This window comes from Myxine glutinosa, chromosome 8, assembly GCF_964187855.1.
Source record: "Myxine glutinosa chromosome 8, kmMyxGlut1.1, whole genome shotgun sequence".
Lineage (NCBI taxonomy): Eukaryota > Metazoa > Chordata > Myxini > Myxiniformes > Myxinidae > Myxine > Myxine glutinosa.
In genome coordinates this window covers 124146232-124163761 of record NC_136268.1, presented here as the reverse complement: position 1 = coordinate 124163761, position 17530 = coordinate 124146232, and the positions used below count along the sequence as shown (strand labels likewise).

The window sequence follows — 17530 nt, the reverse complement described above, 5'->3', positions numbered from 1 at the left end:
GTGGAGACTTCCAGGCAAATAAGATGAATCTAGAGCACTCCTGGCACATGAGACGAGTCGAGAGCACCATCAGGATCTCCCGGCAGACAGACGCGTGGAGCGCACTCCTGGGGGGAGTCGAGCGCCAACGCAAGCACAAGCCCAATATCAAACATAAGCACAAGCAAGAGCACAAACGAGACCAGCAAATGCGAGAGCACCAGATCCGAGCACTCATTGCAAACGGGATGAGTGGAGAGCGTTCCTGGCAGACAGAATGAGTGGAGTGGCTCCTGGTAGACAGGGCGAGTGGAGAGCACACCTGTCAGACAAGACGAGTGGAAAGTCGAGTGCCGAGCCTTAACGCTGGTGCGAGCTCGAGCCCACGACCCAGATGGCTTGCTGATCTGGCCTTTTATAACCGCTGAGAGGGGTTGTAGTTACAGCTCCTGGCCATCCAGGTTTTATAACCTCTGTCCGGCCATGTCGCCTTCTCATTGGTCTCTGTCTGGCTATTTAATCGTAGAGGTTTGTTCTTCAACCAAAGCACACCCATATTGGTGAGCAGTTGCCCTTTTTCGTCTGCAGGAACTGCCTCTGCAAGATGACCCACAACTGATGAACTTTTAATGGGTTCAACTGAGGAGTTTTGCAGGAAAGAAAAGCAAGAAAACACCACCGCAGCACTAATAATCACCTGTATTGTGTTTTAAATGGGAGTTTTGTAGGCAATGAAAAGAAAGGTCTCTTTAACTCCACGATCATTTGCACACGATTAAGAATCTTTTGTACAAAGTTAGAATAACTCGGGCCCATTGTATTGAACAAATGGAGTAATGGCTCGGTGGTGAAAGGGTGATGGTTTCGGATGTCAAATGAAAAGACTGGAGGGAAGGCTTGAAGGGGTGGCGTAAAGTAGGAATTTTCAGGCAAAAGGATGAGGCAAGGCCTTTCGGATGGAGGAACGGACTGGACTGGTGGATTCAGGTGAAGCGAGGGAAGTTTCTCATGGGGTTATTGGGTTTGAAAGGCAAAGAGCGTGCTCGTGAGGAGTTACTGTTTGGAAGCTAAATAGATGGAGGTGATTGAAAGATGGATTGTTGGACTAAAAGTTGGAAAGTCGGGGATATTACTCAGGGAATGAAACACGCTAAGCTCACGACAAATCCTCATCCCAAATCGCTCCAAACAATGGGTAGGAAATCCATCTAAGTACAAACTAAAGAAATATCAATCCAGGGAAAATATTGCATTTGTCTGAATACATGGGGGTTCATTTCCATGGTCGCAACAATATATTGATGACAATATATGTGTATGCAGGTATTTATTGGTATTAAAGTGTGCAGTGTTGTGTTGGTATGCACTATGCAGGTATTAAAGTCGGAAGCTGCACATTCATACTTTTATCGATTCAAGCTCAACGGTCACTTTTGGATTGTCTAACGTGCATGTACATGTATGTGCGTCAGACTGCACAGGTGTCCCTGTGTGTAATATTTTTGTAATGTGCACTTCGGATGATACATTTATGATAAAGGACCAGGTACAGGCACAAATCCAAACAATTTTCGAATTTATTACGACAAGGTCGATGTTTACTTCCATGAAAATGTACAATAAACTCCCTGGAGTTTGTCTTTTGTGGCAGGTGTGCAGTTCTTTTTTCACGTATTCCACCTGGAGAGCCAACACGACTACCTGCTAGTGAGTGAGAATGGAAGCTTTGAGCGACCATTAGCTCGGCTTTCTGGTTCAGCACTTCCAGCTCCTCTTCATGCCGGCCTTCATGGTAACTTCCGTGCCCAGCTCCGCTTCATCTCTGACTTCTCCATGGTCAATGAAGGCTTCAACATCTCCTTTGAAGGTCACTTTTGGGATACATTGAATCTCCCCCATAAATTTGGATTGAGGCTTCAACGTGTAAACCCTTTTTGTTTTTCTTGTTAAATTAACTCAACAGTAAAAAAAAGGTCAATCAAAATCCCATGTCTTTTCGCCATTGTTTTTTTTTCCAGAATATGACCTTGAACCATGCCAGGATCCAGGAATTCCTAAATATGGGCATCGGGTGGCTGATGCAAAGCTGGGTGTTGGTGACCGCATACAATTTGGTTGTGAACCAGGTTACCGACTTGTGGGCACAACGACGATCACTTGTTTGGGGGGTGCCCGGCGGGTGTGGAGTGCTCCTCTGCCAAGGTGTGTTGGTAGGTGTACGCGCTCTTCTCACTTGGGGAGGGAGAGATAATACAGTATCTAATATGTGTTTGAACACAGACGAGAAAAGCACTACATTTCAGCACACTAATACCATTGCAGTGGAGGATTATTTTCAAGTTTAGTGCAATCTCATACTGTATAAGAACCTGTTGTCCAAATTATTTCCTTAAACTTGACAAATGCTCCAGGTTTTATCAGAGCCCTAGAATTGCTTTTTTACACTCAATGAAAATGAATTTTCGCTTTTCGGAAAGACGGAAAGACGAAGGTGATGGCAAGTTGTAAAGCATGTGGTGAGGTGGAAAGAACTGGGAAGTGGCCCTGTGCTGTGTATAGGAAGGGTGTCGGAGTGAACTCCATTCAATGTACAATGTGCACTGAGTGGGTTCATCAAAAATGTAGTGGTCTGAGAGGGTCATTAACCAGTGTGGCAGCTACATTCAAATGTAAGGTGTGCACAGAGGGAGCTGCACATGGAGGAAATGTTGAGTTGGATCTTGGAGACGGCGCTATTGATGAAAATGTGATGATTTTGAATCTGATGAAATTAATTTCAAGCCATTGAATTTCCTTAAAACAGAATCCAATAAAAATATGGCAATATTAACATCAATTGTCCATCTTTTATAAATGAGGAAAGAAACAGTAGTATATTTCAGAATGCAAATTTCCTAGATTTCCAGAAGATTATTACCTCCGCCACCAAAGGTGGATGGACGTTATGTTTTCACTCCTGTCTGTCCGTTTGTCTGTCTGTCCGTTTGTGAACAAAATATCTCAATAGGTTGTTTCGGACGGATTCGGACGAAATTTGGCAGAGATGTAGCGTAAGTGACAAGGACGAAATGATTAGATTTTGGTGAAGATTCGGATTCGGCTACTAGAATTTTAAAAAGTGATTCTTCACCATTGGGAGATGGGGCCAAAAACGATACATAGCAGGATATCTCAAAAAGTTATGGATGGATTTGGACGAAACTTGGTGGACATGTTGTGTGAGTGACAAGGAAAAATCGATGCAATTTTGGGGAAGATCCGGATCTGGATCCGGATCCAGCTAGTTGAATTTTTTAAGTGATTCTTCACCATTGAATGATATGGCCAAGCAGGTGGAGGTATGCTCTTTACTGAGTGCCGTTCTGGTTGTGCATGCCATCATTTTTGTACACATAGTCGAGACTTGTGGAAGAGCTCGTACAGTACAGAAAATGGATTAGGACACAAAAACAAAAACAGGATGCACAACATGCATGCAGAAGGTGGACAAAATGGATACAGAAAGAAATTCCGAGAAGGGAAAACTGGAAAATTGGAAGGAGGAGGGTGGGATTAATGAAGGCAGAATATATTATGGTTTTCGATGGGGAATGATTTGAGATGGTGGTGAACAACTGTCTTGAATTCTTAGAGGGAAGAATGAGATTGAAGAGGTTTTTGGAAGTTGATTCCACAGGTGGGGAAAAAGAGGAACTAATTACTGGATGTGAGCAGTGATCCTGGATTTTGGGAGTTTCACCAGAGGGGGTTGATGGTGGACTGTGTGAACCCTGCATAAGTCGGGGGATTGGGAGGGGAGGAGGGATAAATCACATAAACAGCAGAGGATGCAGGACCAGAAAGAAGGCGGTAGAATACAAAGAGCCCACCGACCTGTCTGTGATGGCGAAATGATAGACCCATAGACTCAGGTTAATCACGGGAGATTCCAATAACCTTAGAGGCCTTGGTTTCATCGGCAACAAGCTGAGCAAGATATGAGCAAGGGGACGCAGCCCAGAGGAGAGAGCAGTACTCCATCAAGCTGCCGATGAAGGCCTTGTAGGTGGATAGGGATTCAGGTGTGCCAAGGAAGGACTTTGTACAACAGAGGATGCCCAGTCCGCGGCTGGCTCGGGAGGGCATTTGTGAAATGTGGTTTGCTCAAGAAAGATCATGACTGATAGTGAGACACATGAGTTTGAATGACTGAACTTCTTTAGGATTGTTCGGAAAGTAAATTGGAGGTTTTGCCAGATGGTCCTTTCGGAGAGAGAGAGCGAGTGTGTGAGATTTGTCAAGATTGAAAGACATATTTCAATTGGTTGACCAGATTGTGATTTTGTCATGGTCTGAAGATAGGGAAGCGAGACTAAAGCCTGTCTGTCTGAAGGATGAGGGATGTAATGGCAGAGGGTGGGGTCATCAGCAAATGGATAAAGAGGCTTTTCCAGAGAGTCAAGGAGATCATTGATGAAGGCCAGATAAAGAACTGGGCCCAGAACACTACCTTGGGGCATTCTAGCCTTGACAGGGAGAGGAGATGAAAGGATTAAACATCGAAAATAGGAAAATTATTTTGGTTTCTTGATAATGTCTTTGCATTCCTAAAATATGATCACTGACAAATGCAATCTTAAGTTGGATGTGGCTTGTTAACAATGTGCCATATTTATCTTGGACACCTTTCTGGAATATCGAAATCATACCTGTACCGATTTTCAAAGTTGATAAATATTATATCTTATCGTGGTCAAATGTTTCACTTTGCATGCTTGCATGAACATAAAATGCGCAAATACATAGCAGATGCAAGCAATATTGCATTCCTTCGTGATTGTTTTTAGAGGTCGCCTTGTCCTGCATTTATGGGCTCTTGATTAGCTATAAAATGTCATGCTTTTCTCAGAAACCAAAAAGACAAGACATAGCTGCAGACATAGCTGCCTTCATAAAACTTAACGGGAAATTATCTTGTGATTGCTAAGTGATGGTGAATTTTTTCACGAAGAATGTTCAGTGAATATTTAATTATGGGCAGATGTAGGTAACCATTTTGGCTAAATTTGAGTTTCCCTTTAATTGTGTTCTTCCAAAACTGACTCTTCCAACTGCTCAGGATGGATGCAATTTAGTATTTTGAGACACTGCTGATAAAATTACAGGTTTGTATCATCAGATATTTAAATTTCTGTCGTACTGTCTGGCTCATAATACTATTTGTGATCTCGACTCTCATCTGATCCAGTGGAGTGTGGTGCTACATTGCGGACTGGACAAGGTTGGCTGCTTTCCCCAAACTATCCAGGGAGTTATGGGCCAAACCGTGAGTGCGTCTATAGTATTGAGGTCAGCTCTGGTCATGGCATTCAGCTGACGTCTCGGTCATTCCAGTTGGGCCCAGGAGATGTTGTCAAGGTCAGTATGGTTTTACTGTGTTGTGAATATGGGACAGGATAGAGCAGAAGCATAGCACACACACACACACACACACACACACACACACACACACGGTAACAATTTATTTTTCATAATAATGAGTCACAATGCTTTGCCTAAAAATATAGAATGTGTATAGTGAACGGAGCATGCTTTTATTGTGATTTAAAGTCGTTTATAGTGGTGGTCGTCACCTCTGGATACCTCCAAAAGGACGTCGAGTCTTCCCAAAGATCACAAACGCCATCCATACCATTAATTTTGGGCCGGCTTCCCATGACCAGCGTCGTGCTACGGTTACCGTTGAGATGATTGTCATGGATAGAGTATTGTGCCACCAGCTACATAACCAATGTTAATTAATTGGCCGAGTGGAACCAAGGTTACGCACTGCTTACAGCGATCTACAGCCAAATTTGTCTGGGCAATTAACCCTCAGTTGCCTTACGCTGCAATCGCAGCGGACAGAAGTTATGACACTAATTATTTGGAAATTATATTCAGGCAAAGCATGTATTTCCAACGAGGAAATTTGCAAGCACATATAGATGGCACATATATATTCCCCTTGTCCCCGACGAGTCATTTGCGCCATCGGATGCCTTAGTCAATCACTTATCATCATCTTCTATCTATAATTCCAGTAATCTCTGTCTGTCTGTCTGTACGTCTGTACGTTTGTTTGTTTGTCTGTGACCGCTGTTTCTCGACAACTACCGGTCCGATATACTTGAAACTTGCCAGGTATATTGCTGGGGACCCGAGGATGTGCCTTTTCAAGGTTTCATATTAATCGGACAATTACTTACCGAGCTATGTCCAAAAAACGATTCAACCAATCAGAGAGCAGCGAACGATCGCGTGTGCCGAACGTGGCGGGCACACTCTGCCTCGGATGGCACATTTGAGAGCGTATTCATTTATTTCACGTTTGCAAACTATGTTGGCGTTAAACTATGTTTTACAACTAATAAAAACGAATTTGCGATTCATTCGCTTTCCTGCGCGTTTGTGTACGCGATGGCGATTTCTTTACCAAACTCCGGAAGCCGTTCGCTTTGGACCGAACCATTGCATGTAAATAGAGGGGGGGGATTGTCACCACTCGCAAGCCGTTCGCTTTGGACCAAACCATTTCATGTAAATAGAGGGGGGGGATATAATTTTAGATATATAGATATAGTACGGGCATGCCCTAGTCTATCTATAATTCCAGTAATCTCTGTCTGTCTGTCTGTACGTTTGTTTGTTTGTCTGTGACCGCTGTTTCTCGACAACCACGGGTCCGATATACTTTTAACTTGCCAGGTATATTGCTGGGGACCCGAGGATGTGCCTTTTCAAGGTTTCATATTAATCGGACAATTACTTACCGAGCTATGTCCAAAAAACGATTCAACCAATCAGAGAGCAGCGAACGATCGCGTGTGCCGAACGTGGCGGACACACTCTGCCTCGGATGGCACATTTGAGAGCGTATTCATTTATTTCACGTTTGCAAACTATGTTGGCGCTATGTTGGCGTTAAACGATGTTTTAAAACTAATAAAAACGAATTTGCGATTCATTCGCTTTCCTGCGCGTTTGTGTACGCGATGGCGATTTCTTTACCAAACTCCGGAAGCCGTTCGCTTTGGACCGAACCATTTCATGTAAATAGAGGGGGGGGGATTGTCACCACTCGCAAGCCGTTCGCTTTGGACCAAACCATTTCATGTAAATAGAGGGGGGGGGATATAATTTTAGATATATATATATAGTACGGGCATGCCCTAGTTACAATAATGGCGGCAATCTTACATCCGCCAATGGAAGAGAGAGATGAGAAGGAGGAAGAGAAAGATATAAATGGGCATGAACCGAACTCCTTCACATCTTGTGCTAGCTTGGATGAGCCAATGCTGCCTGGCAACTCTGAACAAATGTTTGCACTGAGCCATGGTTCTCCTCACTCCAACTTGGGCTCACTCTGTGTGCCGTCGAACCACCATGTGTCTCCACGAGCCTGGGAATGATGGTGTTTGTAGCACAGATTTGTAGCTGGTTTTGGCGGGAATGGTCGGGCGATGATGAGGCGAAGGCTTTGAAGCAGGGCTGGAGTAAAGCTCAAGGTCGCAGAGGCAAAGGAGTTAGAATGGAAATGATAATAGAACTCAAAGAAAGTGTGAGAACTGAAGAATTCAGATTCTTAAATGACCAAAGTCAAAGAAATGAAATATGAAAAGGCTTGAAGGCAATAGCCTCTGAACGTCTCTCCAGTAAAAACAAGAAACAGTAGACAGACGGACCCAGAGATGAAGCAGCAGCCAAAGCCGATGACCCAGGCAGACAGAGAGGACTCTCGAAGCCTGAGACCCCTGAAGTACACTTGCCAGTAGTGCTCTCGTGTGTTCCCCCTTTAATTTCGGGCTCACCTTTACCCCACCGCCCCAACCCCCACTACTGTCATTGGTGGAATCTCAGCCCGGGGAACGCTCTTCTTCACCTGTGATTGGCACATTCGTTATCCCAGTGCCTCGTGCCAATTCAGGATTAGCCGCCATGGATCAGGGTGTGGTGCACTGCCAGGAAAGGTTTTAGCACACCATCACCTTTAATGATGTATTCATTCGCACCCCTTGACTTTTTTCACATTTTGTTGCGTTACAGCCTGAATAAAAAATGGGTTAAGTTGAGATTATTTTCACTGATAAACACATAATACCCCAGAATGTTAAAGTAGAATTTCTTTTTAGAATTTATTTTACAAATTTATTAAAAATAAAATACAGAAATATCAAATTTACAGAAGTATTTTTACGTTTGTGGGGGTAGGGATACTTTAGTCAAGGTAGATTTGTATAGGTAGGTGCTCTGAATGTCATGTAGAAACCTTGATGTAATAAGTACTTGTTTAGACAGTGTGTTCGGATTAAAGGAGAACGGACACGACCAAAACAACTTTGCAGATTTCGAAACATAAACATATCTTAAACACTTCTATTGAGTTCATTTCACAAATATCTTCGCGGTTTTATTAGAATTTGTCAAAATATCGCCGAACAAGCAAAATCAGTTTTGTCAAAACCGCAAACCGGAAATGACGTTTGCGAAGTAACCCAGTTTTTCGTTCTTAAAGCCTTGTTGGCTTCGTGACGATCAGAACATCGCTTTGTTTTCGTTACGATCAGTTGGAATCATGCCCAGTCGTTGTGTGGCTGCTGCTAGTGCGTGCCCGTGCGTGTGGGGAGGTAAGTACGTGGACATACGTACGTTGACGTACGTACCAAAAATAAGGCCTCACTGTCCGGAAGTTTGCATATCGCAGTTACGATTAATCCCAAATTAGTTTTAATGGCCAAGTATTCAATTTTCAAACCGCGAGGCAGAAACAACAAACACACGCGGGTCCTTCGCTGTCGCTTGACCGTACGTGCAAAGAAAAATTAAAACTTGCATCGTTCCTTCGGTCTTCGCTCTCGTCCTTCGCCGTTCCTTCGCTCTCATCCTTCGCTGTTCCTTCGTTCATGTACAAAACGTATGTGTTTGCTAAATAAATGGCCATAACTTGGTAACCACTTGTCTGATTAATAGCAAACCTTGAAAAGGCACATCCTCAGGTCCCCAGCAATATACCTGGCAAGTTTCACTTAGATCGGACCAGTGGTTGTCAAGAAACAGCGGTCACAGACATACACACAGACAGACACACAGACACACAGAGATTGCTTGCATTATAGAGAGTGATATAATGATACAATTACAACTGATACACCTGCAGTGCTGCACCAAGTCAATAAAGTCGTATTTCGTTTCTGTGTTTCTATCCATTTCTTGCCTCACGGCACTGAACATTAATTAAATATTAGTTATGTATTCCATTGACCAGAAAAAGAAACTTTTTCAATTAAAAAAGAGACATAAAAATGAATACCATTCAGTATTTTGGAGGCGCCCGAGATCAAAATCGATCGCCATTGTGTGTGTGTCCGACGATTTCTCTTCTTCACTCTCTGGACGGTATGGTTCGAATCTGTATGGGAGAATCAAGTGTGATTCCCCAAGATTATTAACTTTCTCTTCATTTTCCGCATCAGATTGGTCATAAATATCGCTGATATCCAGACTTACGCAACTATCGGAGTCGGCGTCTGCCATTGTTTACTATTGCGCAGTCACATCAGCTTCCTCCGATGACGTCACATAGTGGAGGGCAGATTATCGTGAGATGCTGGCCGGCGTGAGAGAAATCATCTGCTATTGGCATTTTAAAACTCGGATATCTCACGATTCACGCATGCTAGAGCAACAATTTTTGCGCCAAATTTAATCTTTTTTGTTGCTACAATTAATTCATCTTAAGCATTTGATGTCTATACTCATGTCCGTTCCCCTTTAAGCTTGTATATTCCTCCCCATCACGAGGGGGCGGGGCATGTTATTTAGCTCAGGGATTAGGTTAATTAATTCCTTGGATGTTGTTCCCTCTGTGATTTATCCCTATGTCCCTTATGGCACAGCATTAGACCAAGCTAGAATCGCGCATTTAATGGCGCTCAATAATGAAACATTCCGGAAGCAGGACATTGAGCGCAATGGCTGATAACACCAACTTGGATAGCAATATCGAAGCAGGCAGTTCCGTGGGGTCACGCCCACAAGAGCAGTGATTGGTTAGATCCCGGGTTTGGTTGTGGGCGGTCACAGTCTTCTCTTCTGGTCCTGGTTTTCATTGCGGCGGTCGCTTGGTTGTTTTGCGTGGGAGGAAGACGGGTGCTCGACTGTGTGCGCAATTGGAGCCGTATTAGCAAAGAAAGATCCTGCCTGCTTGCCTCACACCGGCAGCTGGCTGCAGGCACGATTCTGCACTATCTTGTGCGTTTCCCGCCCAGTGGTTCGAGGCGACGACCAGAAAGCCTTACCAGCCATTTGGGGACACAAAGCTGAGTGCCGGCCGATTACCAAAACTTTTTTTTTTCTTTCATTATCTTTTCGCCTTGTTTGCATACGAGTCTGAGTGGAGACGTCTCAATTAGGAATTTTAGTTTTTACCTTACTTTCCATTGTTAATTGCAATGTTTCCATTGTTAACCCCTGCGTGTGTTTCCGATTAGATAAGGCTCGGGCCTTCCTGCATGCACCAAAGACAATCCCGCCAAGGTTCGGAGTACGCCACAGAGTTTAAGCTCGTTTCGGCCATTTGTCCTCTTGGGGTCTTATCCCCGGGGACACGACAATATCAATTCCAAAAAGGGTGGTCCTAAATTGATGCAAGCAAACTAACAGAAGGCCAGAATTTCACAAATCTATACTTAATAAAAACATAATTTGATACTTTTCAATTTGTATTGCGTCAAAAGCAGATAAATCTTCAAACCTGATTTTTTGCAAAAGCAGACAAATCCATCGTAAACTTTCTTTGGCTTCTTTTTGCTCTTTTTGGGGTATTAAGGCTTCACAGAAGCACCAGAAATATGATTATAATCATTAATGCAATATGAAATAGTATTAATCTGAATGTTAAAAAAAAGGTTTCTGAGACAGGGACCGGTACTGAGGTGTTGCAAACTGGCAGGCCGATGACATGGCTGGCAGGTTGATTATATGGCTGGCAGGTAGGGCCGGCTTCGCCCTAATCTGTCCAAACCTAATATATCTCCCCACCTGATCTATGTATCTATTCTCTCACCTTCGTCCAGACGATATCTCAGCCATTCTTTGAGCTAGGAAACTGAAATGTGGGCACAATATTGAGCAAGTGCTTTGGCAAAACAATATATTTTTTATTGTTTTACCAACCCATGCAAGGTTTTACCAACTCATGCTTAACAACCCATGCAAGCAGAATCTGTTTTGCTGGTTTTATGTTACCATTTGTGGTCGTGAAGATAATGTCTTGTGCAAGAGAAAGTTAAACTAATTCACATGTATGTGTTGCTACCTCATCTCCAATAATACCTCCAAGGAAGGATTTAAGGAATTATAGGAGTTCAAGAGGAATTGGGATGTAATTTTCATCCAACTCCACGAGAAAAAGGGGGTCTAGTCTGTCAACTTTTATGGACTTTATCAGACTAGCAACGGTACCAGCCCTACGGGCGGGACTTCAATTGGGAAGCCCAAATGAAAAGGCAAAATATCAGAAATTGAAGGCTTTTTTTATTTTAAATGATTCATATAAACATCCGTTGAATCATATCACACGCAAATCATCAAAATCTAAACAGTCCATGGCGCCCATTTTGAAAAAAGATTGAATTCTGCAAAACGGAAGCGGCCGCTGCATTTCTTTCTCAGTCGCACGTTTATGTGTGAAGAGTGCGCGCCGAATCTGTAACACGGAAGCGGCCGCTACACCTGTTTCTCAGTCGCTTTGCACACGCTGCCATGTTACTTCGAAGCTGCATGTTTATATATGAAGAGTTCGTCAGGAGTCGATCTACTCTCTCCTGGTACGTAGAATAAACAGTATTTGTAGAATTTCAACAAAAGCCACATCACTGTTCATATCGGTAAATATTATTCCATCGTGTTTGGAAAAACTGGAAAATTGGAAAACTTGGAAAACGTGGAAAAACAATACAGTCTATTTTACTCCCAGGGGTCCCAGGAATACCCACCCAAAATATCGTTGCGATCGGTTGAGCTGTTTTTGCGGGACCTTCAAACGGACGGACGGACATTTGGTGAATTATAGTAAGATTGCAGAGATGAAGAGCTGTGCTTTTTGGCCGGTCTTTCATTTGGCAAGTCATGTGATTACTCAGCTCACTCTGACACTTCAGAAGTGCAAGCCTGTTAGCCTGTACATATTGTTCCATAATGTACACTCACCCATTTTCTGTTTTTCGATATGAAATGGAGTTAGCAAACTCAGTTTCAAGTCTTCGGCGAAAATTAACCCTTGTTGAATCAATATCCTCAGTTGCAAATGCAATGATTGTTAGGTCGTAGCCCATAGGGCAAAGCCGTGTAGAACAGTGTTTGTCCGTCTGTATGTATGTATGTCTGTATGTATGTCCCCTCAAACATATGCCAATCAGAGCTGAAGATCTGGTCACATGACAGCGTGATGTGATTACATCTGATGTCATTACGGCGGTACGGCGGCTGACTCTCCTCACACCGCCATTTTGATTGATATGCCGTTCATGCCGAACATATCGTCGAACCTGTCATATATCACAATCGCCATGTTCTACCTTCACGTTTTTCATTCAGTGTGAAACACAAACAAATCGATTGTTAAAATGACCATCAAATATCGAAAGCATCAGGAGTTATGTCTCTTCCAACAAATTGTACGTACCCAACCCTTGTGGGGTATATAGATTACAGTAGATCTTCCCTCAGTTCTGTAAGTAAAACTTACCTCATGGATGTCTGGAATCCTCCAAATGTATTTGTTTAATGTTATACAAACAGCATTAGCGACTGTTTAAAATGCTAATCATGTGTGTTTGTGGTTTATAATATTTTACAAGCCCAGCTACGCTGCTGTTCGAATTTGTCTTGTTTTATGTAGTCTGAGATAAATCACTCAAAGCCAGGATCACAATATCCCCTTCTTTTGCAAATAACGTCTGACGAACATAATCAATAACTTCTGAGTGTGCCTTTGCTGATGCATTCTCGTATACCTTATTGGATGGACCACCACCTTGCCCAGTATTATAGGTATTACGTTATGTGGGTTGGGCTTCTTTAGACCGATGATAATGGGCAACGATGTCATTTGCAGTGAATTGAAGTAATTTTGAGTCACATCGAGAAGTGGCAATTTCACGCAGAGTTATATCAGCACGTAAATCACACGATCTGGTACCAGCCCTCACCCACCCCCTCAGATATTTAATATTCTTATTGAAGAATATACAATCATTTTTAGAAATAGGTAATTCGTGTGATGTTGAGATCTGCTGGCCAGAGAACCGTTTTCTTTCGAGGTTTACACCCAGATCTGGTCTCCACATTCCAAATTCAAAATGTGATCAATTTTGCTGACTCTTGCTGCCTCGAGAATCGAGTGCCAAACCTTGGCATCTTTCATCTGGATCATTTTTGATTAAGGACTTTGGTCACATGTTAGACATGTGGTTTTCTCCTCTTTGACTTGCTCGTGATACCATTCATCATTCTTCATATTTATTTTCTTTCCTGCAACCGCAGGTGAAACATTCTCTTCCTCTTCTATTTTCCTCTGCAAACAATGAATATGGCATAAAAAACACACACGGTGAAGAAATTTCACTCAAACAAATCGCAGTTTTCTGCCATTCATGCATGCACAGTAGTTGAAAGCATGCAGAAAGCTTGTGACAAATCTATTGACTCAAATTATGTGGGGATCAGCTTGCCTACTCACGTGACATCTGGCCCTGGGATGCAAAGCAAATGCCGGGATGCAAAAAAACCTCTGGCCCTGGGATGCAAAGTATTCCACCATGAAGGCCATCATCACAACTATGGGTTTAGATTTTTAAAAAAACATGTTTATAGCCCATCTGGTTTGTGAAATATGATACGTTCTGTATTTCTATCGATTTTGCCTTTTGTCACTATCGGTTGCTATATCAACCTCAAAATAGCATGAAGCCGGATTTCTCAGATAGACCCCCATCATTTTTGTGAACTATATGGATTGGGATTTCAGAAAAAAATATTTCCCCCATTGTCCCTAGAGATGATACAAATTTTCACCTTGGTCCACAGACTACAAACCCCAACTGCCTGTCCTCTCCCCTCCCTCTCCATCATAAAAGCAAAAGCACATTCTTACATCATTCACACATTCTTACATCAGATAGATAGACAGCCAGATACACACAAATATATATATATATACATATATATATATATATATATATATATATATATATATATATATATATATATATATATATATATATATACACAGACTTGGCATTTAATATAGAATATTTTTTTGTGGGGGTGAACTTACTTTTCAAGTTGTCTTAGAACCAAAAGTTCATTGGAATTATGTTGAAATTATTCCAGATTTTGTTAATGTGACCTTTAAAAGAAACAAAAACCACATTTGACATTTCGAAACAAATAAATTGATCCTTGAAAGTGATGTAAACTGATATCGAACTCAATTCATGGACAGTATTGTGTTAAACTTCTGTACGTTTTCCAGAAGTATCTCTGTATTTTGCACATTAGCCAAATTTTTTTTTTAACAAAAACAAAAGTTAAATTACGACTGGGATTACGGACAGTAAAATTACAGTTCAGTACTTCGTGTAACCCCCACGAGCATTCAGGAGAGCACGTACACGTTGCGGCATGCTGTTCACGAGATTTGCCAAGGTTTTTGACAGGAATCGCTTGCCATGCAGTGACAATAGCCTGCTGCAATTCATGCACTGAGGTCGGCTGCTGGTCCAAGTGGTCGACTTGATGCGTTAATTCTGCCCACAAGTTCTCTCTCGGATTCATATCCGGGGACATGGCAGGCCACTCCATATGCTCTACACCACAGTCAGCAAGAAAGTGTTGGATCATGCGAGCACGATGAGGCCGTGCATTGTCATCTTGGAAGACAAAGTTTCCTCGAAAGGCTGCACGAGCAAATGGAAGCAATGTTTCTTCCAGAATGGCCCTGTACTTGAACTGGTTCAGGTTTCCATTCAGAACAACCAGGTCAGTTTTGCCCCCTGCATGAAGAGCAGCCCAAACGGTCACCCCACCACTTCCAGCTTGGACTCTTGGCACTATACAATCTTTGTGGTAGGCTTCGTGCACTTGTCTGCTCACTCGGACGTGGCCATCTTGACGATAGACCAGAAATCTAGACGAGTCACTGAAGATCACGCGATTCCAGTGTCCTGGCTGCCATTGACGGTGCTCTCTGGCCTACTGCAATCGGCGCTGGCGGTGTTGTCTGGTCAGGCGTGGCTATCTCAGGGGATGCCTGGCATGATAGCCTGCTTGAACCAGTCGTTGGTTGACTAGCCTTCTGGATACAGGCACATTTGTCAGTTGCTGCCACTCAGCCCTAAGCCGATTAGCTGACTTGGTACGGCCATTGCGGACTAACCGGTGTAGCTGGCGATCATCCCTCCTTGTGGTTCTGCGGGGACGTCCTGGCCTTGGTATTGGAGTAGGGACACCCCTCTGAGCATTTCGTTTCAGGATCTTTGACACCTGACCTTGAGTGATGCCATATTGCCGAGGAATAGCACGCTTTCATGCCGTAATTTCGTAAAGCCACCACTCCATGACAAACAGCATTGTCGAGTTGACGGACCATCTCCAGAGGAAGTGGCAATAACCTTTGGAGATGTGCAGCAGTTGTTTTCCACTAATACAGAATGCAACAACCCTTGTATACCCGACTGTGAAGCCAATCATAAAATTCACCTGTCCATACATTTTGCCACGCCACCTGTGATATAATCCTGTTGTTGACTTCTTGCTGCGACAGACAATCAGTGACATGGTTCTTTTAACAAAGAAATCACCAAAGTGTAAAAGAAACTCACCAGATTGATATACTGAGTTAAGAAAGTAAACCCAAGTCAAGAAAAAAAAAATATTCCATATTAAATGCCAAGTCTGTATATATATATATATGTACATATATATATATATATATATATATATATATATATATATATATATATATATATATATACATACACTAGCTTGGCTCGGCTCACTGCGCTCGCCTCCCCAAGCGTCGTTACTGAGGAACGGGCTTATTTTAGCTGAGGATAATGACTGTACCTGAGTTGCTGTGTTGTCATGATTTACACCAATCATTATACAAACAATTACTTTGCACAATTGTATTTGTTGTGTTTGTGATATTACATTTTAATATGCAATTTAGGTTGAAGATTGAGGTTGAATGTTTTTTTTTCAAGAAAGAACCCCTCAGCACATACATAGGGGAGGGGTCGGTGCAGACTGGAAGTTTGGGACGATTACACCTCACCACCACGTAATTCTAAACACCTCACCACCAAGTAATTTAAAACACCTCACCACCAAGTAATTCAAAACACCTCACCACCAAGTAATTCAAAACACCTCACAGCCATAAAACACGTAATTCAAAACACCTCACCACCAAGTAAATTAAAACACCTCACCACCAAGTAATTTATACACCTCACCACCAAGTAATTTAAAACACCTCACAGCCATAAAACATGTCATAAAAACACCTCACCACCAATAATTTAAAACACCTCACCACCAAGTAATTTAAAACACCTCACCACCAAGTAATTTAAACCACCTCACAGCCATAAAACATGTAATAAAAACACCTCACCACCAAGTAATTTAAAACACCTCACCACCACGTAATTCAAAACACCTCACCACCAAGTAATTCAAAACACCTCACCACCAAGTAATTTAAAACACCTCACCACCAAGTAATTTAAAACACCTCACAGCCATAAAACATCTAATAAAAACACCTCACCACCAAGTGATTAAAACACCTCACCACCAAGTAAATTTAAAAAACCTCACAGCCATAAAACATGTAATAAAAACACCTCACCACCAAGTAATTTAAAACCCCTCCACCAAGTAATTCAAAACACCTCACCACCACGGAATTAAAAACACCTCACCACCACGAAATTGAAAACACCTCACCACCACGAAATTAAAAACACCTCACCACCACGAAATTGAAAACACCTCACAGCCATAAAACACATAATAAAACACCTCACAGCCATAAAACACGTCATAAAAACACCTCACAGCCATAAAACAGTTAATAAAAACACCTCACCACCAAGTAATTCAAAACACCTCACCACCATGTGATTTAAAAACATCTCACCACCATGTGATTTAAAAACACCTCACCACCATGTGATTTAAAAACACCTCACCACCACATCATTTAAAAACACCTCACCACCACGTCATTTAAAAACACCCCACCACCACGTCATTTAAAAACACCTCACCACCACGTCATTTAAAAACACCTCACCACCACATAATTCAAAATACCTCACCACCACGTGATTCAAAACCACCACAACGTTATTAAAAACACTTCACAACCATGGAAACAAAAGTTTGAGGGAGTCGTTAAGTGACAACACAGACACTGCCCAGATGTGTAGATACATATGTTACATATTTATGTGAATGT

General features: G+C 42.4%; 1 protein-coding gene across 1 annotated transcript in view; it reads left to right on the top strand.

The window, feature by feature from the left end:
• LOC137433184 (CUB and sushi domain-containing protein 3-like) overlaps positions 1-17530 on the top strand; it is a 1533363-nt gene that overhangs the window by 833078 nt on the left and 682755 nt on the right. The window contains exons 24-26 of the mRNA XM_078783994.1: positions 1631-1846; positions 1998-2189; positions 5207-5376. Coding sequence (XP_078640120.1) covers positions 1631-1846; positions 1998-2189; positions 5207-5376 — 578 coding nt within the window. The remainder of the gene's footprint in view (positions 1-1630; positions 1847-1997; positions 2190-5206; positions 5377-17530) is intronic.